The sequence below is a fragment of the Ictidomys tridecemlineatus genome, chromosome 2, assembly GCF_052094955.1.
Source record: "Ictidomys tridecemlineatus isolate mIctTri1 chromosome 2, mIctTri1.hap1, whole genome shotgun sequence".
NCBI lineage: Eukaryota > Metazoa > Chordata > Mammalia > Rodentia > Sciuridae > Ictidomys > Ictidomys tridecemlineatus.
Window position 1 is genome coordinate 15,338,374 of NC_135478.1, and position 21,894 is coordinate 15,360,267.

General features: G+C 47.9%; 1 protein-coding gene across 4 annotated transcripts in view; it reads left to right on the plus strand.

Annotated features, from left to right (window-relative positions):
- The window catches only part of Mau2 (MAU2 sister chromatid cohesion factor), a 34,779-nt gene extending 13,324 nt beyond the window's left edge, over positions 1–21,455 (plus strand). Inside the window, exons 4-19 of one of the 4 annotated variants that reach the window (XM_078037911.1) lie at positions 508–603; positions 2,081–2,175; positions 5,177–5,204; positions 5,573–5,728; positions 6,805–6,951; positions 7,027–7,117; positions 9,573–9,676; positions 10,267–10,344; positions 10,664–10,729; positions 12,057–12,143; positions 13,003–13,052; positions 13,286–13,363; positions 13,535–13,646; positions 18,282–18,372; positions 19,031–19,158; positions 19,474–21,455. In XM_078037911.1, the coding sequence (XP_077894037.1) occupies positions 508–603; positions 2,081–2,175; positions 5,177–5,204; positions 5,573–5,728; positions 6,805–6,951; positions 7,027–7,117; positions 9,573–9,676; positions 10,267–10,344; positions 10,664–10,729; positions 12,057–12,143; positions 13,003–13,052; positions 13,286–13,363; positions 13,535–13,646; positions 18,282–18,372; positions 19,031–19,158; positions 19,474–19,620 (1,554 nt within the window). In that variant the 3' untranslated portion in view covers positions 19,621–21,455. Of the gene's footprint in view, positions 1–507; positions 604–2,080; positions 2,176–4,893; positions 4,917–5,176; positions 5,205–5,572; positions 5,729–6,804; positions 6,952–7,026; positions 7,118–9,572; positions 9,677–10,266; positions 10,345–10,663; positions 10,730–12,056; positions 12,144–13,002; positions 13,053–13,285; positions 13,364–13,534; positions 13,647–18,281; positions 18,373–19,030; positions 19,159–19,466 lie in introns of those variants that run through there. The other 3 variants (XM_005332955.5, XM_005332954.5, XM_078037910.1) reach the window with 3 other exon arrangements.
- Positions 21,456–21,894: the final 439 nt, after the last annotated feature.

Consider the following 21,894-nt stretch of genomic DNA (forward strand, 5'->3'; position numbering starts at 1 on the left):
AGAATTGTGTGTTCCATGTCCCTGGCGTATCTTTCTGGTCTTAGAACATGAAAACTGGGCACTGGCATCTTATTTGATGGAGCAAAATTTTGAACTGAAACTACTTTCAGTTTAATTGAATAAAAAGTTTTTTTTTAAGGCTGGGGCTATGGCTCAGTGTGCTTCCTTGGCACACGTGAGGCACTGAGTTCAATTCTCAGCACCACATAAAAATAAAATAAAGGTATTGTATCCACCTACATCTAAATACATATATATATACATATACATATTTTTTAAAAATAAAAGAAGTTATTTTAAGAGTAGTGCAAAAACTTCCCAACCAGTGAGTTCAGTAAAATCTTTTTTTTTTTTTTCCTTTTAATAAAGTAACTTGGCAACCCAAAAAAAATCCTTTGGTAAGGACAAACAGGACCGGCCTTCTGGCACAGCAGCTGCTACATAAGAAATCCAGCTTGATTGCCAGCTTGTTTTTTTTGCTCCTTGAACTTGACTATTTCCTTTCAGAATTCTGTTGATGCAGCAAAGCCACTGCTGAGGAAAGCAATTCAGATCTCACAGCAGACCCCATACTGGCACTGCCGCCTGCTCTTCCAGCTTGCTGTGAGTACCAGAGGTCAGGACCTTGGGGGACGGTGTATCACAAGTACAAATAACAGCAGAGACCAGGATGCATAGGTTCCCCTCAGACTGCTACCCCATGTGGGTGGGTATATAAGGACATTTCTGTAACCTGCTAACAGGTGCCCTCCAGCCTCAGTCCTTAATAGCATCCCTAGCTCGCGCCTTGCTACTAGCAGTGCCCCAGGCTCTATGAAGTGCCATAGCACCTGGGTAATCATTGGAAGTGCCTGTCTCCCTGGGGCCTTGTGTTAGTTGGGCATCTTCAGTTTCTCCTCCCTCCTTGCTATTCCCCTATGTCCATTATAGTTGGGGAATGTTTCCTGCCAGAGGCCTTCTGAGTTCTTTAAAAGCTACACAGAGAGCTGGGAATGGTGGCACAGTGCCTCAATCTCAACTATTTGGAAAGCTGAGGCAGGAGAATTGTCTGAGCCAAGGAGTTTGAGACCCACCCTGGGTAACATAGTGAGACCCATGTCTCAAAAACAAACAAAAATATGCAGAGGCTGCCCATTAGACAATGCGTGCTGAGTCAAGCCTTGTTTCACAGTGCCCCACTCATGGGGACTGACGAGGCATAGCCTCATCCTGGGTTCTACCCTATTCCCCCCACAGCCTACCTTCAACTCCTCAGATGTAGGTGGTGCCCAAATCCCCGTGTGCCAAGATACTTAGATGGGTGGGCTTTCTGAGCTGGGCCTTTCTAACTCTGTTGGAGGGGCAGGTGGGCCAGCACCTCCCCTTCACTAAGTACCCTCAGGCAGATCCTTGGCCAGCATTTCCTGACTTGAGATGGCCTGGAGGGCAGTATGGCCCACCTTCCGTGACAGCCCTATCACCCACTTGGGCACACAGCATGTTGGCCCTGGGCCAAAACTGCCTATCCAGAAAGGTCTGGCTGAGAGGGTCCCCCCACACACATACACTATCTCCTTTAATCTTCCCACATACAATTGTGCCTGTTGACAAAAAGAGAAGTAAGCTATGCTTTGAGTCACTCACCCAAGATCACATATATGTTATATGCATAGTGAGGAGTTATATGCATAGTGAGGAGTTATATGCATAGTGAGGAGGAACCTGTGCTCTAAAGTGTAAACCTGCAGGTGACTTTCAGCCTTTTGAGGCTTTTGGATTTTCAGCAGTTAAGGCTAGATGCTTGCCTTGAAGGAGTTCCTCATCAGCCCCAGAGCACACCACAGATGCCCTCCTCAGGAGACCCAGGAAGCACCCAGACTTTCTTACCTTGGACACTCACAGGACCTTGGGGGGGTCTGTGCTCATGAGAATGAACTACTGGTTCTATACCCCATTAAGTTTAAATGCTATGTACTATAGGTAGGGTAGAGGCCTGTACTCAGAGCAATTAATATTGACTTGATAAAGCAAAACAGTAAGGCCAGGCTCTGTAGAACACAGATTTGGCAGCAGCTGTCATTGTTCTTTCTCTTCTTTTTAGCAACTGCACACACTTGAGAAGGACTTGGTGTCAGCATGTGACCTCCTGGGTGTAGGGGCCGAATACGCCAGGGTGGTGGGATCCGAGTACACACGGTAGGCACCCATTCCACCCATCCCGTCTGGCTTAGCCATTTTATTCCTGAGCACAAATAGGATTTTAGTGTGGGGGGAAAAAAAAAAAAAGCCCATCCTTTTGCATAAGAGATAAACAAGTTAACGGTACAATGAGATGCGTTTTTGTCCTGTGGTTTATAAAGTAAAAAAAAACTGGATAGGGCTGAGAGACAGCTGAAATTGTCTATAGAGTTGGCACTTATACATTTCCGGCATATTTTGAAATAACAAGTGCTCACACAATATGCTTAACTATTGCTCTTTATTGCAAAGATGCACCTTCAGTGGCACGGGGCATGCACAGCACAGACTATAGACGACTTCACCTGCTCGTGCCACTGAGAATTCTGTGGATCAAGAACAGGAGGCAGAGCTGGGGTTGTGGCTCAATGGTAGAGCACTTGCCTTGCATGTGCAGGACCCTGGGTTCAATCCTCAGCACCACATAAAAAAATAAACAAGTGAAATAAAGTTGTTGGGTGGAATTAAAACTAAAAAATAAAAATATTGGGGCTGGGGATGTGGCTCAAGCGGTAGCGCGCTCGCCTGGCATGCGTGCGGCCCAGGTTCTATCCTCAGCACCACATACCAACAAAGATGTTGTGTCCACCGAGAACTAAAAAATAAATATTAAAAAAAAATTCTCTCTCTCTCTCTCTCTCTCTCACTCTCTCTTTAAAAAAAAATTAAAATAAAAATATTAACAACAACAACAAAAAAGAACAGGAAGCAGATTAAGCCACTGTTTATGTCAAGGAAGGGACATCAAGATCATGTTATGTGCAAAATTGCATGGACTGTTGTTCAAGAGTTAGGGGCCAGACACCATCATCATTCCCTTTGTACCCTCGGTGAGGGCTTCCTCTTTCCCCAATATACAAGAATCCTCTTTAGTAGTGGCTTCATACAGCAGTGCTCTTATTGTGTGCAAACATGTTGGGATTCTGGAAAATGCCCACACTGGAGACCTTCTTGACCCATGTGCAAGTATTTTAAGGCTAAGCTATAGACTTTCTAGACCCTCCAGGTACCAAGAAGCTCCCTGCAGGCTGTTCTTATCACTGGGACACTGTCGTATTCAGAACCATCACTTGGCTGCCCTGTCCTGGGTTGATGGTGGTTACACTGGTTGACTTAAGGGCACCATATTCTAGACCCTCCCTGTCCCCCTACATTTTTCTACTATGGCTGAGTCTGTGGTGACATGCCAGGCTGTTGGGCTCTGGGTTTTTTCAGCAAATCTCAAAGCCACCCTCTAAGGAACAGCTGATCACAGAAAACATTCACTTGTGAGCATTGCCCAGACAAGCCTTCTTGGGCACACAGTTTAGTTTCACATGGTTTGTGCTGAGTGGCCTGGTGGACACCCACCAAGGTTCAGTGCTTACAGGTCCCCTGGCTCAAAGCCTTGTGTCAGCAATATAGAGCCTCCTAGCCTCTGCATTTTCTGTGTGAAAACATGGGGACCTACATGAACTCTTTTCTGTAATTTAAAAAAAGCTTAACCCTAGAGTGTGCAGGAGGTGAGAGAACAACGAAACAGGACAGTGTTTAGGCAAGGGAAATACACTCCCTGCTGCATATCCCCACTCTGTTCCTTGACCTCCTGTCACAGTTTCCTCACATTTAAAATGAGAGAATAATGCCTACTTCATAGGGTCTTGGCCATAGTATATAAGGACCCTGAGAAAACTGGGAAGACAAATGTTTAGTATTAAAACAAAACAGGACTGGGCTGGGGATGTGGCTCAAGCGGTAGCGCGCTCGCCTGGCATGTGTGCGGCCCGGGTTCGATCCTCAGCACCACATACCAACAAAGATGTTGTGTCCTCCAAGAACTAAAAAATAAATATTAAAAATTCTCTCTCTCTCTCTCCTCTCTCACTCTCTCTTTAATAAAAAAAACAAAAAAACAGGACTTATGAGCATGGCAATTACAGCTGCTTTTTTGTGGTTTTGGGGGGGGGGGGTTTGCAGTTCTGGGAATGGAACCCAGGGCCTCATGCATGCTTAGTCAAGTGGCCTACCACTGCGCCACACCCCCAGCCCTAAATCCAAGATCCTCTCAGCTCTAATGCCAGTGCAAAGAGGCACCTTTGAAGCTGAGGTGGGGAAGAGCACCCTGGCTGTCTGCTAAACTTTCTTTACAGTGCTTATCTTATCACTTGTGGCTAGGAACAGCTGTAAATGCTCTTTTAGAAAGAGCTGGACACAGTGGTGCACACCCATGATTTCAGCTACTTGAGAGGCTGAAGAATCACAAGTTTGAGCAACTTAGTGAGACTCCTGTTTTAAAATAAAAAGGAGGGGCTGGGGATGTGGTTCAAGCGGTAGCGTGCTCGCCTGGCATGCATGCGGCCCAGGTAAAATAAATTTTAAAATAAAATAAAAAGGATTGGGGATGTTGCTCAGTGCCAGTATGCTTGCCTAGCATGCATGAGGCCCTGAGTTTGATCCCTAGTACAGTAAAAGAAAGAAAGGGAGAAAAAGTAGAAGGATAGAGAGACAATAGAAACCTTCTAAGGATAGAGATGAGGCTGCTGATATGCCTGAGCCTTCCTGAGTTGTCCTCTTAACCCTGAGAGGAACCTAATGGGGGGCTTTGCCTGTGTCACAGACAAGACAGTGGGGCATTGAGGAGTCCCAACTTGCTCTCACCCTGTGTGTTCCCTCCTTCCAGGCCCACTGTTTGCTGTGTCACAACATTGAGATAGATGATAGTAAGTGTGCCATCTTCCACCCTGCCTGGAACGTGGTCTTCTGGACTTTGTCAAAGCTGTGCAAAAATGTTAATGAAGATAGAATTGGACAAAATGCAGCTATCTTGTAAATAAGACAAACCTCACTGGAGACTGTTTATTGTCATCCACTTAACTACCCCCAAATCAGCCCATTAGGTCCCTTGAGCATTTGGGCAGCTAGTTAGTTATTCTAGGAAGATCCTGGCCCCTCAAAGATCTGACTTATCTCTGTTTTCCAGGGCGCTGTTCCTGCTCAGCAAGGGGATGGTAAGTTGATGCTGGGCAGGAGAATCCAGTGTAGCCCATGTTGTGGAAGTGAGGCCTGACCCCCCACACACAGGGTCTGCATACATCCCACCCACTCTCCATGATTTGGCCCCTCAGCTGCCCAGACTCTTAGAAATGGCAAGCAACCTCAGGGTGAGGGCTGTGTGCTCTTATGGGGTTCAGAGTTGAAACTCTGGTTCCAGGTTGTGGAATTTATGCTGAGGAAGGAGCCTGACGAGGGTTTCTTTCAGCCTGGCTTTGCTCCCTGGGGTGGTGGTAATGTCCCATAGTAGGTGGTTGGGGAGCTCTGCATCTATGAGGGCTCCTATAAACACTGAAATACAGTGCTTGTACCTTTCTTTCCCCAGCTGCTGCTGATGGAGCGCAAGTTGCAGGAAGTACACCCACTGCTGACCCTGTGTGGACAGATCGTGGAGAACTGGCAGGGGAACCCCATCCAGAAGGAATCACTTCGAGTCTTCTTCCTGGTGCTCCAGGTGACCCACTACCTGGATGCTGGGCAGGTGTGTGGTGCCTCTCACAGGAGGGCTCTTCTGGAGAGTGGCATGGATGAGTGCAAGCAGCAAATGGAATGTGGGCCTTGGACTGTCATAGCATTGTCATCACCCTGATACTCAGAAGGTCTATTATTCTGCCATGTGCGCACACGCACACAAAACCCCCATCCTGCTCTGGCACACCTGCTGGCGCCATCATCTTTCTGGTGCTCTGTAAACAGGGTCTATCCCAGTGGCCCTGCCCTCACTCAGGAGTAATGATGAATGAACTCACACACATTTACTCAGTACATAAACAGTTAGAGCCCTTTAAGGGCCAATTGGGAGATCTGTGAGAGTGCACCCTAGCAACTGCTCTAGAACAGTTGCTCACAGTGTTTGTCCATCCGTTTCCCCAGCAGATGAAGGCTTTGTGAGGTTTAGGGACTAATGCCAGCCATAACCAAGACTCAACTCAGTAGTACTGGTGTGGTTGATGAGAGGCTTTGTTTGAGCTCCTGTACCTGTGCTTGTGTGACCATCTCAAGCCTTTTTGGGGGTGTGAACTACCTATGTACTTCAGTTCTACCCCCTGCCTCCATGGACCTACCACAGGCGGGGCCTCTCTAAGGAGGCCTCAGGTGGAGACTGACAGTAGTGAGAGTCCTAGAAAGTACCAAGTGGTCCTCTCATTAGTTAGAGGCTTCCTCAGTTCCCTCTATCAGTGTCTACCTTTGCCCATTGGACTGAGCTCCTTGCTCAGCAAATTACAGCCACCATTTTCAGTGGATACTGAGGGCCATCCAGATACCCAGTGTGACCTCAGGACAGGGTACCTAGTGCAGACAAGCCATTTAGTAAGAGCTGCAGTGCTGGAGGTACTCCTGGACACTGCAGGCTATTTCCCATGCCCAAAAGCTACCTACCAAATATGCGTCCTTACCCCATACTCAACCCAGCTAATCCCTGGGAAAGAAGGACTTCCTGCAGGAGGTAGATAGTGCAGAAGGGGACAGTGGACACTCCTAATAGAAGAAGCCAAGGGTGGCAAGGTGGGAATGGGCAGACTCTTAAGCATGGGTGCCACCTGCGTGCTCCCACAGGTGAAGAGTGTGAAGCCATGCCTGAAGCAGCTGCAGCAGTGCATCCAGACCATCTCCACACTTCATGATGATGAGATCCTGCCCAGCAACCCTGCTGACCTCTTCCACTGGCTACCCAAGGAGCACATGTGTGTGCTTGTCTACCTGGTGAGTTCAAACTGGTCCTAGGTTGGGGACAAGGAGAGGACCCCATTGACCTCTGCTTGCTGGTCTTCTTGCTAGGTGACAGTGATGCACTCCATGCAGGCGGGCTACCTGGAGAAGGCACAGAAGTACACAGACAAGGCCCTCATGCAGCTGGAGAAGCTCAAGAGTAAGTTGGACTCACAGCGCCCCCTGGTGGGAGGCTCAACATGGTGCCACCCATGCTGGATCTGACTGATCGATCACAGCAGCAGTCTCTAGTTGGCAGATCGGGTCTTTCACTCCCGGTGGCAGATGCCTGCAGCCAACATGAGAGCAGAGCAGAACAAGCTTAAGATCAAGGGGAAGCCCCTGAATGGCCAGGGCCTCATTCCATCTCTGTCCTGTCCATCCCAACTATACAGATGGCCATGTGAGTTAGCAGGGCCCCACTCAAAACTTGCCAGTACAGTGTTGCTCAGTCAAGAAAAATAGGGGTGTGCCAGGGCAGTGGTGCACACTTGTAATCCCAGCAGATCGGGAGGCTGAGATAGAAAGATCTCGAGTTCCAAGCCAGCCTCATCAATGGCGAGGCACTTAGCAACTCAGTGAGACTCTCTCTCTAAATAAAATACAAAATAGGACTGGGGATGAGGCTTAGTGGTTGAGTGCCCTGAGTTCAATCCCTGGCACCAAAAAAAAAAAAAAGAAAAGAAAAAGAAAGGTAATGATGCCACTTGTTATCAATTTTGTAACATGGACACACTCAGGGTAAAGCTGCAATTACAACTTGGCTCTCACCTGTGGCAGGGTCTTTGGAGGTTGTGGATTGTGGATTGTGGATTACAGATGTTGAGCTATTTAGTACATCCTTTGGGAACAGGATATTAGTGTAGCATCAACCCAGAGCCCCCAGTATGTGTGGCTAGCCCACAATCCCCATAAATCTGCTCATTTGCTTCTTATGTCCTCCTGAGTACCACTGGGAGAAAAGTCTTCAGGACTAAGAAACAATAAAACCCAAAGGGACTATGATTCTCTTTCCCTGTGTCTGTGCTGGGAAAAGATTTCACCATTTGGTTCTAACAGAAGGAAAGCTGCGCAATGCTGCCTGGAGCTTCCTAGGGTCCTTGCCACTTCTGAGACCCTGTTACACAGCCTAAAGATTCAAGTCAACAGGACGGGGGTTGTGTCTCAGTGGTGGGGAGCTCACCTAGCACATGTTGGGGGACACTGGGTTCGATCCTCAGCACCATATAAAAAATAATAATAATAAATGGATTAAAGGTATTTAGTCCATCTATAATTAAAAAATAAAATAAAAAGATTCAAGGCAACTTCGATACTAGAACCTCCTTGTCCAAAATGCCCTTGAGCACCTATTGATGGGTGATAATACATTAAAGATAAATCATTCTAGGCCTTTTTTTTAAATATTTATTTTTTAGTTTTCGGTGAACACAATATCTTTATTTTTTGTATGTGGTGCTGGGAATCGAACCCAGCGCCCCATGCATGCCAGGCGAGCACGTTACCACTTGAGCCACATCCCCAGCCCTAGGCCTTTTTTTTTTTAACAATACAGAATCTTGCTGTATTGCCCAGACTGGCCTTAAGTTTCCAGCTTATGTATTCATCTTGTCTTAGCTTCTTGAGTAGCTAGGGCTACATGCACATGCCACCATGCTCCATCAAAAGTCACTTCCTACCCCAAACCCCAAGGCCTGGTGCATGCTAAGCACATACTTTGCCACTGTGTATAGGCCCAGCCAAAATTCATTTATTTATTCACTCATTTATTTATTTTGATGCTAGGGATTAAAACCAGAGGTGCTTAACACTGAGCCACATCTCCAGCCCCCTTTTTTTTTTTTTTTTTTTTTGTATAGATGGACACAATATTTATTTATTTAAAGAGAGAGAGAGAATTTTTTAATATTTATTTTTTAGTTTTGGCAGACACAACATCTTTGTTTGTATGTGGTTCTGAGGATCGAACCTGGGCCGCACGCATGCCAGGCGAGCGTGCTACTGCTTGAGCCACATCCCCAGCCCATCATTTATTTATTGTTATGCAGTGCTAAGTATTGAACCCAGTGCCTCACATGTGCAAGGCAGACACTCTACCCCTGAGCTACAGCCCCCGCTTTTTAATTTTTTATTGTGAGATAAAGTCCTGCTGAGTTATGTAGGCTCTCCCTAAGTTGCTGAGACTGGCCTTGAAATTGCAGTCCTCTTGGAGTTTGTTTATTTGTTTGGTACTAGAGATTAAACCCAACATGCTTAACCAGTGAGCCACATTTCTCAGACCTTTTCATATTTTTATTTGGAAACAGAGTCTCACTAGTTGCGTAGAGCCTTGCTAAGTTCAAAACTTTGAACTCATGACCCTCCTGCCTCAGCCTCCCAAGCTGCTGAGATTATGGGCATGTGCCTGGCAAGATTTCTTACTTTTAATACACTCTCACTATCAACTCCTAGCTTGGACTACATTTCCTCTTCTGAACAAGGAGATGAGCTCCCTTACTTGGGCAAAGTAAGGATATCAGAGCAGCGTGGTAGGAGGCAGGACTGGAGTCACTGCCTCCCTGGGACGCTTTCAGCCTCTCGTGTCTGCTCACTCCTAATTCTTCCCCTGCCCCCAGTGCTCGACTGCAGCCCCATCCTGTCCTCTTTCCAAGTGATCCTGCTGGAGCATATCATCATGTGCCGGCTCGTCACAGGCCACAAGGCTACTGCACTACAGGAGGTAGGGCTGGGGGGGACTACATGTGTGCACCCACACACACACATATGCACTTTATGCGTTGGGAAGGCCAAGGAGCAGGTGTTAGAGTTTGAGACCTGTAAATTTTCTCAATGTGTATTAGCAGGACATCCCATTGTGTCATCTCACTGTCACTCAGCAGTTTGTACTCTTGTACACACACTTGTCTGAAAAACTAATATGAAAACCCTCTCCCTATAACTTGCATACCCAGAAAATGTTGTTCATGATGTACAGGAATTTAGGGCTCCCCATAATGATGCTCATACCTCCATCCTGCTCCAGAGTTCATAATCTGCAATGCCCACCTTCCTAAGAAGGCTCTGGGGTAAAAGCACATTACAGACAAGACATATGTTTTGACAAAGAAGGTGGGTCACAGATAAGGGTTGCCATCCACAGGGAGTCAGAACCACGTTTTGCCCTTATGGTGGGTACATCCTCTGGGACTCTGTTCCAGTCTGGAAGGCAAGATGCAATCATACCTGTTATCTTTAGGGTTATTTTCCAGTGCTGCTCAGAAGCAGGTCCCAGGTTATGGGCCTGTAACCCTATTATGCTCCCTCCTACAGATCTCCCAGGTCTGCCAACTGTGCCAGCAATCTCCCCGACTCTTCTCCAACCATGCAGCACAGCTACACACACTGCTGGTAAGTACCCTCCAGGATATTGAACAATGCCCCAGTACCATCCTGATAGGATCTTGAACATTTCCAATAAAGTGCCCCATGACACCACCCCAGGCAGTATCTGGAATGTTCCTAGTGAGCTTTGTTCTGTTGAGCATCTCCCTGAGTTTATAGTTGCCCGAGGTCTGGCATGACAATAGCAAGTGCTTTTACCTTTTTGCTTCTTCGTCAGGGTAGAGCCCAAATGCAGCTGGTTCATTTGAGTCACTTGTCACAGTTGCTGGGTGCAGCCATGGGAGCCCCCTGGGGACCACCCCATCACATCACCTTCTTCTTCCAGGGTTTGTACTGCGTCTCTGTCAACTGCATGGACAATGCGGAAGCACAGTTCACCACTGCCCTGCGGGTAAGGGGCCACCTCTTCCCTCCTCAGTGTGGGCAACATTTCTGTATAAGAAGTTGGGAGTAGTCTGTTTCGGTCAACTTTTTCGCTGCTGCAACTGAAAGATCCAACCTTCACAACTATAGAGGAGGAAAGGTTTATTTGGGGGCTCACAGTTTCAGAGATCTGAGTCCATGGACAGCTGACTCCGTTCCTCGGAGCTCAAGGTGAGGCAGGACATAATGGTGGAAGAGTGTGGCAGAGAGAAGCAGTTTACATGGTGATCAGGAAACAGAAGCTCCACTCTCCAGATACAAATATATACCCCCAAAGCCATGCCCCCAAGTACCACTTCCTCTGGCCACACCCTACCACTTCAGTTACCACTCAGTTAATCCCTTTCAGGGGATTAATTCACCCATTGGGTTAAGGCTCTCATAACCCAATCATTTCTTCTCTGAACCTTGTTTTTTTTTTTCTTTTTTTCTTTTTTTAATATTTATTTCTTAATTGTACACAATACCTTTATTTTGTTTATTTATTTTTATATGGTGCTGAGGATTGAATCCAGCTCCCATCGCACATGCTAGGCGAGCGAGCGCTCTTCCACTGAGCCACAACCCCAGCCCTTCAGAACCTTCTTGAATTGTCTTGCATGTTTCAGAAAACTCTGGACCTCCTCAGTTTGCCAGAATCTTGTAGGCAGGATATGTGCTACTGGGTTCCCTCTTGCCTAGAGGCACTTGCCCAGCCCCACTGGGAGGCAGGGTCTGGGCACTGTTTGGGCTGTTTAGATTGGTTCCCAAGAAGAGCTAGGGACCACCCCTAGCCATCAGTACCATCTCTGGTCTCTGACACAACTTCACTCATCTTCCAGCCTTTTGGGGCCAGTAGCTCCCCCAGTGGAGAGCAGTCTCCCCAAGACCAGCTTGTATCTGTCAGCATGCACTGACTACAACCCAGAGGTCACTAGCCATTGTGTAGATGGAGAGGCCACCTGAGTCTCAGTCCTGAGAGACAAACAGAAGATGTACCAAAATGTAACGTGTACTGAGAAAGGGATCAGGGTGGTTTCTCTCTCTGTCTCTCTCTCTCCTTTTTTTTTTTTTTTTTTGTAAATGTCCCATAAAGTTAGTAAGGGATTTATAATGAAAAGAGTTAATGACTGTGCTATTCTTGGATATAGGAGTTCAGTGTCTGAAATTGTGGGGGTGGGGGATGAAGTTTCCAAAATAGCCATGGAGCTTTCCAAAAGCTATGGAACTTTTGGGTGGCTGTGACCCCAAGTGGACCCCAGTATGACATAACAGCATATGACCTGGCTCCTTAATGTTCCTATCTCCTATTCCAGCTCACCAACCACCAGGAGCTGTGGGCCTTCATAGTGACCAACCTGGCGAGTGTGTATATACGGGAAGGAAATAGACACCAAGAGGTAGTAGGTGACATGCTTCATGTTTGGTATCCTTTCTCTCAGTTCTCTTATTTGGGGTCTTATTTCTCTTATTTGGTTTCAGTAAACCCCAGGATATTTACGTTTTGGCACAGGGATAGCTCTCATCCTGAGAGGCACACAGGCTAGACTACTGGCTGTGGTTGGGGGAGGTCAGGTTTGGGACAAAAGCATTCCCAGAGATATGTAACACTTCTCACTGTTGAAAATGAACTATGCTTTATTAAATTCCATATTAAAAAATCCAGTGTCTCATAGCCTAAGCTGTCTGCTTTAGAATTTCAGGCAGGCCTTAGGGCCCTGTCCTGAGCAGTTGTATCTAGGGCAGTCATGTGTGCTTTGCCTATAGGGTGTCTCCATGCCCCAGCCTCAGCTGATCGAATCCCGAAGAGTCCGGTCATTCATTAGCTATTGAGTTGGGAGGAGGTGCCCAGGGCTATCCTCATAGGCCTAATACCCTCACATGGTCTTCCCAGACATTATTTACATGAGTTAGATTCCTCCCACCATCCCCCCCTTAACCCTACAATACACCCCACACCTCTTATCCTTAAATCTTATATAGTCGTTCCTAGGGTCCTCCTTCAAAGTGTCCCAGATTCTCTTCACTCCCACAGCCTTCGTTCTAGTTAAGGCTTGTCTGCAAAAAGAGCTGACCTCCCAGATTCCAGGTGGTTTATCAGGCTACAGGGAGCAGAAAGCCCAGCCCCAGCCACAGTAGCAGTCAGGAAGCAGCTAATAGGGTTGTCTGAGGGCCAGACGGGGGGTTGGAATATGACATAGAAGCCCCTGCTTGCCTGTTTTCTGCCCTACCTGGCTTCTAACTAATGTTTTCTGTCCCTAGCTGTACAGTTTATTGGAGAGGATAAATCCAGACCACAGCTTTCCTGTCAGGTGAGCAGTTGCGGGTGCCCCTTCCCAGGTTGTTTTAGGCCCTCTGCTCTTTGGGTAATGTGAGTTCTCTGGGACCCTAGACTGTCTCATTCATTCTGGCACCTCTATGCACCCCATCCTTCTAGACCATCTGTATTGGAGGGCTCTTGGAGATCCCACACAAACATACTCCCTTTGAATAATCATTTCTTTCACAAAAACTACCTGTAGGTGACACTGTGTTCTCCCCACAGCTCACATTGCCTCCGAGCAGCGGCTTTCTATGTGCGTGGGCTCTTCTCCTTCTTCCAGGGTCGCTACAATGAGGCCAAGTGAGTACAGAGCAGAGGTTGGTGGATGGACTGTATCCTCAGTTTTTTCCTCTCCATCCCACAGCCTTGACCCAGGCCCCCACTAGACCCAGTGCCCTCTTTAGGCTGCCACTGCCTCTTCTCTAAAAGATGTCCCTACAGGGTGTCAATATCCATGTTCTCCTTGTGTAGACGATTTCTGCGAGAAACTCTGAAGATGTCCAATGCAGAGGATCTGAACCGACTCACAGCCTGCTCCCTTGTGCTCCTGGGCCACATCTTCTATGTGCTGGGGAACCACAGGGTGAGTTCCTGGCCTGGACCCAGGGTTGGGGCTTGGACAGAATGGGGAAGCACCATCATATAGCACAATGTTTCCAATCCTATGACCTGGATGAGCACATTTTGTTAGACTGCATTGTACTGGCACCACTCCTAAAGCTATGAGGAGCTGAGTACTAGACCTGTGAGGCTGCCCTGAGCTGTCACGGGTAGTAGCAGTTTCCCTCTCCTATTGTTGATGCCTAAAGGATGGACAGGCCTGTTGCCAAAGAGATGCCTTCTCTCAACCAGACTTCTGTGGATTCTGTCTACCCAGCACACACTGTCCCTTGGGTCACAGTGAATACCTGGGGTGTACCTGCCCCAAGCCAGCAGTCTTTGATGAGATTCCTGTATCTGAATGTTGCCTATTGTCACCCATGTGACCTCTTAGGACTTTTAATTTTTATTAAAGATATTTTCCCATTCTATAAAGTATGCTTGCTGGATATGGTGGCACATGCCTGTAATCCCAGCAATGCAGGAGGCCAAGACAGGAGGATCACAAGTTCAAGGACAGTCTCAGCAACTTAGTGAGGCCTTAAGTAACTTAGGGACACCCTGTCTCAGAAAATAAAAAGAGCTGGGGAAATAGTGCCACGAGCACCCCCTTGGTTCATTCCCTGGTACCAAAAAAGAAGAAAAAGAAAATATGTTCATTGTAAAAAGCTGAGAGAACTAGGAGTGTAGGTCAGTGGTAGGGCATTTGCCTCTCATGTGTGAATCCCTGGGTTCAATCTCCCATAACACACCAAAAAAATTAATTAATGAATAAAAAGCCTGAGAGGCAGAGGGGATAAAATTTGTCATCCACATCCAGCCATTTCCACTGCCTACCTCCTTCCCCCTCACAAGTTGGTTTGATTTGTTTATTTTTGGTACCAGGAATTGAACCCAGGAATGCTTAACCACTGAGCCACATCCCTAACCCTTTTTTTATATTGAGACCTTGTCTCTCTAAGTTGCTTAGGGTCTTGCTAAATTGCTAAGGCAGGATTTGAACTTGTGATCCTACTGCCTCAGCCTCCCAGGTTGCTGGGATTACAGGCGTGCGCCACCACAACCATCCCCTTTTTTTGTTTGTTAGGCTTTTTTGCAATTTTTTTTTTTTTAATCTCAACTGTCTTCATACCTATGAGAAGCTTTTTTTTTTAAATGCTTGTTTAGATGTTGATGGATCTTTATTTTATTCATTTGTTTATATATGGTGCTGAGAATCGAACTCAGTGCCTCGCACATGCTAGGCAAGTGCTCTGCCACTGAGCCACAACACCAGCCTTTTTTTTTTTTTTTTTTTTTTTTGATGGTGCTGAGGATGGAACCTAAACATCCACTAAATAAGCACTGTATCACTGAGCTATGCCCCAGCCCTTTTTATATTTTATTTTGAGACAAGGTTTTGCTAAAGTTGTCCAGGTGGGCCTTCAACTTGTGATTCTCCTCCCTCAGCCTGAATTGCTAGGATTACAGAGATGCATCTCCATACCCAGCTCACAGTGGGTATTCTTAAGGAGTTTGGTGCATCCCCCTCCCTAAAGCAATGAGGCAAGCCTTTGCCGAGGCCAGTGGGCCCTGCAACTTAGGTCTTAATGATCCCATGGCCTCAACACTAGGGATGTTGCCACCCTGAAGGAGAACAAGCTATAGGTTTGTTCTTGTGAGTGTAGCTGCACTCCTAGAACGTTCTTTCCACCTTCCCCATAGCCTCTGAGTATAGTGAGGGTCGCATGTCCCCATTGAGCAGCATAAGTGACCTTGGTGTGTCTTGAAGTGTTCAACTGAGGCCCTGCTGAGTGTTGGCATCCCACCTCAGGTCTCAGGACAGTGGCTGTGATTATCCCACATAGCAGATGGAGAGATTCCGTTCACATAGCCCCAAACTACAGACTCAGGATTAGAACCCAAAGAGCATTGTTTCAGAAGCCACTTGAACTGGGCAGTGTGGAGAAAGCAGCTCTTTAGCTGCAATTCTGACTGTGTCAAGTGACACAGAGTATCTGACAATTTACTGGGGAACCCACACACTGACCCCTATATGGCTGGGCCCATGTGGGGTAATATAGAGCCTCCAGGGTCCTTAGACCTAGGTCCTGGCCTGGAATTCACAGCCAGACACAGCAAAGCCAGCTCTGTGAGGTCAGGGCTGTGGGTACTCATAGAGGCATCAGCCTTAAGGACCTGAGTAGAAGAAGTGCAGGATAAGAATGGTCAGGCGTCGGGAGCTGGGGAGGGGCTGGGGATATGGCTCAAGCGGTAGCGCGTTCGCCTGGCATGCTTGCGGCCCAGGTTCGATCCTCGGCACCACATACAAAGATGTTGTGTCTGCCGAAAACTAAATTATAAATATTAAAATTCTCTTTTTCTCTCTCTCTCTCTCTCTATAAAAAAAAAAAAAAAAAAAAAAAACCTGGTTTCTAGTTGGGTTCATTTACACATGCCTATAATCCCAGCAGCTCGGAAAGCTGAGGCAGGAGGATCCCAAGTTCAAAGCCAGTCTCAGCAATTTAGCAAGAGCCTGTCTAAAAAAATATAAAAAGGGTGGTGATATACCTCAACAGTTAATTCAGCATTTAATCCTTAATACCAAAATAAAAGAGTTTAATCCTTAATACAAAAAAAAAAAGACTAATTTCTTTTTTTTTTTTTTTTTTTAGAGAGAGAGAGAGGAAATTTTTTTTTAAATATTTATTTTTTAGTTTTCAGCAGACACAACATCTTTGTTTGTATGTGGTGCTGAGGATCAAACCCAGGCCGCACGCATGTCAGGCAAGCGCGCTACCACTTGAGCCACATCCCCACCCCCAAAAAAGACTGATTTCTATAAGGCCACCCCAAGCCAGCATCAGGAGCCTTGCCCAGGAGAGCTGAGGGAGGCCTGTTCTTTCTGTCAGCGGTCAGAGGACCCAAGTGTCCACAGACAGCCCAGCCTGGCTATCATCCACTCACCGGTACCTCAGGCCTAGGGGAGAGCAGTTTTTTTGCGATAATTGGAGTTTGCAAGAGAGTTTAGCTAAATTTTTCTTTTTAATTGTAGATGGACATAGTACCTTTATTTTATTTATTTATTTTTATGTGGTGCTGAGGATCGAACCCAGTGCTTCACACATGCTAGGCAAGCGCTATTACCACTGAGCTATAACCCCAGCCCCTTAGCTAAATTTTTAAAACCTTTCAGGCTTACCTGGAATTCATGTTCAAGGTATACTCTGTGACAGTGTGGAGTTGATAGGCTTTTTTATCTTAAGATAGAATATCCCTACATAAGCTGGGTATGGTGGCACATGCCTATAATCCCAGCAACTGGGCAGGAGGATCATAAGTTTGAGACCAGCCTCAGCAGTTTAGCAAGGCCCTAGTAATTTAGTGAAACCCTGTCTCAAAGTTTTTTTTAAAAAGGGGGGGAGTGGGGCTGGAGATGTGGTTTAGTGGTTAAGTGCCTCTGGGTTTAATCCCTGATCTTCCAAAAAAAGAATATCCCAGCCCAAGTATCATCATATGAAAGCTGGGTCTTGGGGATTGAGATTTTCCTGGGTTTTTTTTTTTTTTTCTATCTTTTTTTTATTGTTGTTTTTAGATGTACATGACATTAGAGTATATTTTGACATATCATACATCCATGGAAAATAATTTTCCATTCTTGTGGTTTTACATGATGTGGAGTTTCACTGGTTGTGTATTCATATATGACCATAGAACAGTTATGTCTGATTCATTCTACTGCCTTTCCTATTCCGGTCTCCTCTGCCTTCCCTTCATTCCCCTTTGTCTAATCCACTGATATTCTTCCCTCCTCTCCTTATTGTGTGTTAGCATCTGCATATGGGATTGGGTTTGATGCTTTGTATGTCTTGGTATATGACACATATTCCATGGGCTGTTGGTAGCTGTTGCACAGAGAGTTCTCCCAGCCTCATCCTGAGACCATCAGCACTCAGTCCTTAGCCAGACACCATGTAGGCTATATAGTACAAGCCCATCCAGTATTTCTAGGCCCTCATCATGGGGACATGGACCTGGCCCCTGATGGACTTCACAGGGCTCTTCCAGACTCATCATGGAGATATTGGGGCTCCTAAGTAGGGTCAACACCAGGCTATTACATAAAGAATTTTGAGTCAGAAGTCTCACACATCCTGGCACCCACAGAGCCCCACATGTCTGCAGCAGCCTCTCTAAAACTCAGACTCCTGTGTCAAAGACAAACTTCCTACTTGCCAACCATCAGTGCTACTGGTGCAGCCCCTTGGGCAGGCTGCTGGCTGCCCTTCTAGGTTCAGGGATGCCTGAATGAGTCTCCCTTTGAAATCAGTTCTTACTGTGGGTTCAGAGCTGACTGGCCTCAGTATCTTTCTCCATTGGAAAGAAAGGCACACAGAGTGGCCTACTGTTGACTGTGCATGTATGAGGAAATGCATACACAGCCAGGAACAAAGGCAGTGTTATTTCTAAAATAGACAAGGAGTACTTCAGAGAAGGTCATTTTAGCTGGGCTCAGAGGTTAGAATAGGAGTTTGCCAGGCAGCAGCAAGAGCACAAACAGAGCAGGGTTTGGTAGGTGGGGCCCAGCTGTACCTGCCACCAGCCCCTCAGTCCCCCCTCAGCTGTTCTTCATTGACAGGAGAGTAATAACATGGTGGTGCCCGCCATGCAGCTGGCCAGCAAGATCCCGGACATGTCGGTGCAGCTGTGGTCATCGGCCCTGCTGAGAGGTGAGTACAGAAGCCACTCCTCCTCCTCAGCTCTGGCCTGGCCCTCCCTAGAGATGAACACAGCTGATGAAGCCCTACTCGTCTGCTCAGACCATGGCCCCATATCTAATGAGTAGGGCACGCTTCTCCAGGGGACCCTGTTTGAGGGCAGTGTACCTGGGACAGTTTAAGGCATCAGCTAAATGCAGGGTCTTGTTTGGTCTCCTCAGGACCTATGAGGATGGAACATGATCTCTGGTTGACTGATCAGGGATATGACCCGTGGCCCTCTTGGCCTTGGTTCTTTCCCTCTGAATGCAAACATTTGTCATCCCTGTCAGGCAGACCAGTCCTGGGTGCAGGGCAGGTGCTCAGCAGGTATCAGTCAGTGTGACTGCAGCACCTTACATATATATAGAGGAAACAGATTTTGAGACTCAGCAAGGGTCCTGGGGGGAGGCTCAGGGCAGGTATTGGGTCGTGTTTGAGCTTGCTGGGCCACAGGTTGGGCATTGGGTGTCCTCTAGCAGGCTTTCACGTGCCCAAGGGCTGGCAAATAACTGGCCATCCAGCCTTCACCACCTGTCCAGCCCTGTCTACCCCATGAGTGAGGGTGGCACATGGGCTTTGATATCCTGAATAGTTTTAGGATCTCAGATGACATGTGTCCCACCCTCAGACCTGAACAAAGCCTGCGGGAATGCCATGGATGCCCACGAAGCTGCCCAGATGCATCAGAACTTCTCACAGCAGCTGCTCCAAGACCACATCGAGGCCTGCAGCCTCCCTGAGCACAACCTCATCACGGTGCGGACACAAGGGAGGGCTGAAGGTGGAGGGCCCCTTGGGCAGGCTCACCCACCTGGGGGAGGAAAGGGCATGTGTGGCTGTTTTTCTTTTCACTGTCATAAGCTCTAACTCAGTCAGGAGATGCCTCTGATGAGGGAGACTGCCATGGGCACCCACTCCCCTGGGAGTGATGCAAGGAGCCCACAGACTCGGGTGTGGAGGACAGGGGTCCTGGCTAGGTGATCAGCTCTAGGGAACTGCGTTCCAGGCTCTCCCTAGGAAGATTCTGTGACACCTCACCCACCTGTGTCCTCTCCTTCCTACAGTGGACAGATGGCCCACCCCCCGTGCAGTTCCAAGCTCAGAATGGACCCAACACCAGCCTGGCCAGCCTCCTGTGAGGCCCCTGGAGGGGACTTCCCAGCTCCTAGGGCCTCTGTGGGGCCCTGTGTCCCCGACTTCCACCCAGATGGCAGTTGAGCTCTCCTGGAGGCACGCTCACTTGGGTTTCCCAGGTTTCTTCCCCAACTGTCTCTAAGAGCTTCCTAGTCCTGGGGAGTGTGTGGGCCAGTTCCTGCCCTCCTAAAAGGGACTGCTGGCCAGCCCTGCCTTGTGCCAGGAACCCCTGGTGCTAAGGCTCACAGGTGGGATGTTGGAACTGACTTTCTAGAGCCATCCTTAAAAGTGGACTTCAACTACCAGGCCTGCTTCCACATCTGAGTCACACACCTGCGGAGAGTGTCTGGTTGGGGAATGGGGCACAGACCCCAGCCAGCTCCTGATCCCATGTGCCAGGATGGGCAGTACCTCGGGGTCATCGCCTTGATGCTGGGCAGGGGCTGAAGTGTGTTGTCTTCTCTCAAAGCACCTTCCAGAGCCCAGAGGCAAGACACCAGTTTCTGGCCCTGTTTCAGAGGGAAGAAGCAATGGCCCACATATGGGACAAAGCACAAATCCCAGTGCTTCTCCCAGCTTGCCTTTCTCTCCGGCATCTATTGCTCTGACAGCCGGGGCCTATAGTCAGGGGCCCTCAGGGACCTGAGAACTCAGCTTCCAATCATCTGCACCTTGACTGGAGTCACCCCTACACCTTGTGGTGTGTGCTCGTGTGTGTGTGTGCTCGTGTGTGTGTGTGTGTGTGTGTGTGTGTGTGAGAGAGAGAGAGAGAGAGAGAGAGATTCTCAAAGCTGAGACCCCTGCATTTCCCCTGTTGTGTTGCTGTGGAGAAGCAGTAAGCAGGGGAGAAGGGCGCTTGCCCAGATTTGAGACCACCTCTTGAGCCCAATTCAGGTGTGGGGCAGAAGCTCCCCCTCACACGGGTCAGAGGGGTCTTCTTCCTGGCAGCTCTGTGGCCTTTTCTGCAGAGGAATTTGTGGGCAGCAGCTCAGCCTCGTAACCCCACTCTCATCCCCACTGGGCCCTGGGGGATGGCACTGAAGCCTCTTCCTGAGCCAAACCCAGACAGCAGTGCTTGGGTTTATGCTCTTTTCTTTGATAATCAGGCAGGTGCCCCAGTTTTTGGTGGCACTGGGAATGGTGGTAGCAGGCACAAAGATAACTGCCCCCTCCGGCTTTCAGCACCTGGGAGCATCTTCCTGCCATGGGATGGTGGGCTTCCAGGTCTCATCACCCTTGCTTCATGAAGACTGCTTACAGCATTGGTATCTGGCTGAAGGGACATTAGATTATTCAGGGCTCCGAGGCCTTGGCGTGCCTTGGCTACAGGCAGGTCATCAATAGCCCCCTCACTTGCTGGGCCACCACCCACAGCCAGGCTGCTCTCTAGGTCAGAGGCAAAGCTGATCAGAGTGACAGGGCTGGTGGGGGGTGTCCTGAGAGGACCTTCCATCCCTGAGTTACCAGAAGGAGCCTTGTGCCTCCCAGTGATGCCAGTAGAAGAAGGTATGGCACTGGCCAACAAGATGTCCCTGTCTTGTCTTCCTCCCAAGCTATGGCCTCTGTTAAGCTCTACCATGATGGATCCCCCTATAGGTGACCTTCAGGTCCTCCCCTGAGATGGAAATGGAACTCTCCCATCTCCATGACCTACTCCTGCTGCCTTGGACCCCACACTGTCCCCCTCTTCAGACCTGCATTCACTGTAATCAACGTTGTACATCATGTTTGTCTCTGCCTATTTATTTGAGTCTGTTTTGCTTCTAGGGCATTTTGTATGTAGAGCAGTTGAAATGAGAACCTCAAAACTTAACATCTGGCCTGATGTTAAAATGCTTTTAGTGACTATCCTGTTATGTATGTATATGTAAAGTTAAGGATAAGGTCTTAAGTTTACAATTAAAAACTTCTGTACTCGATATTTAATGTTCACTCAAGCGTTATGGAAGCCAAATTGTGTGTGTGTGTGTGTGTGTGTGTGTGCGCGCGCGCGCGAGTGCTTGGGTGTGTGGGCATGCACACATGCAGCACAAGTATGTGCAAATTTAGAACCTCACCTTCACAGCAGCACCTATCTGTCACATACAGCTTTTGATAAGTACCTTCTTATGAGTCAAAAGTCAGTTTCTATTTTCGTCATAAGAATGGAAGGCAGCTGGGCACAGTGACACATGCCTGTAATCCCAGGGACTCAAAGGGGCTGAGGTGGGAGGATTGCAAGTTTGAGGCCAGCCTCAGCAGTTAACAAGAACTGTCTCCAAAAAAAAGGCTGGGGATATAGTATAGTGGTAGAGCACGCTTGTTCAACCTGCAATAACCCTCAAGGAGATATGGCCTTCAGTGTTCTATGGCTGAGTA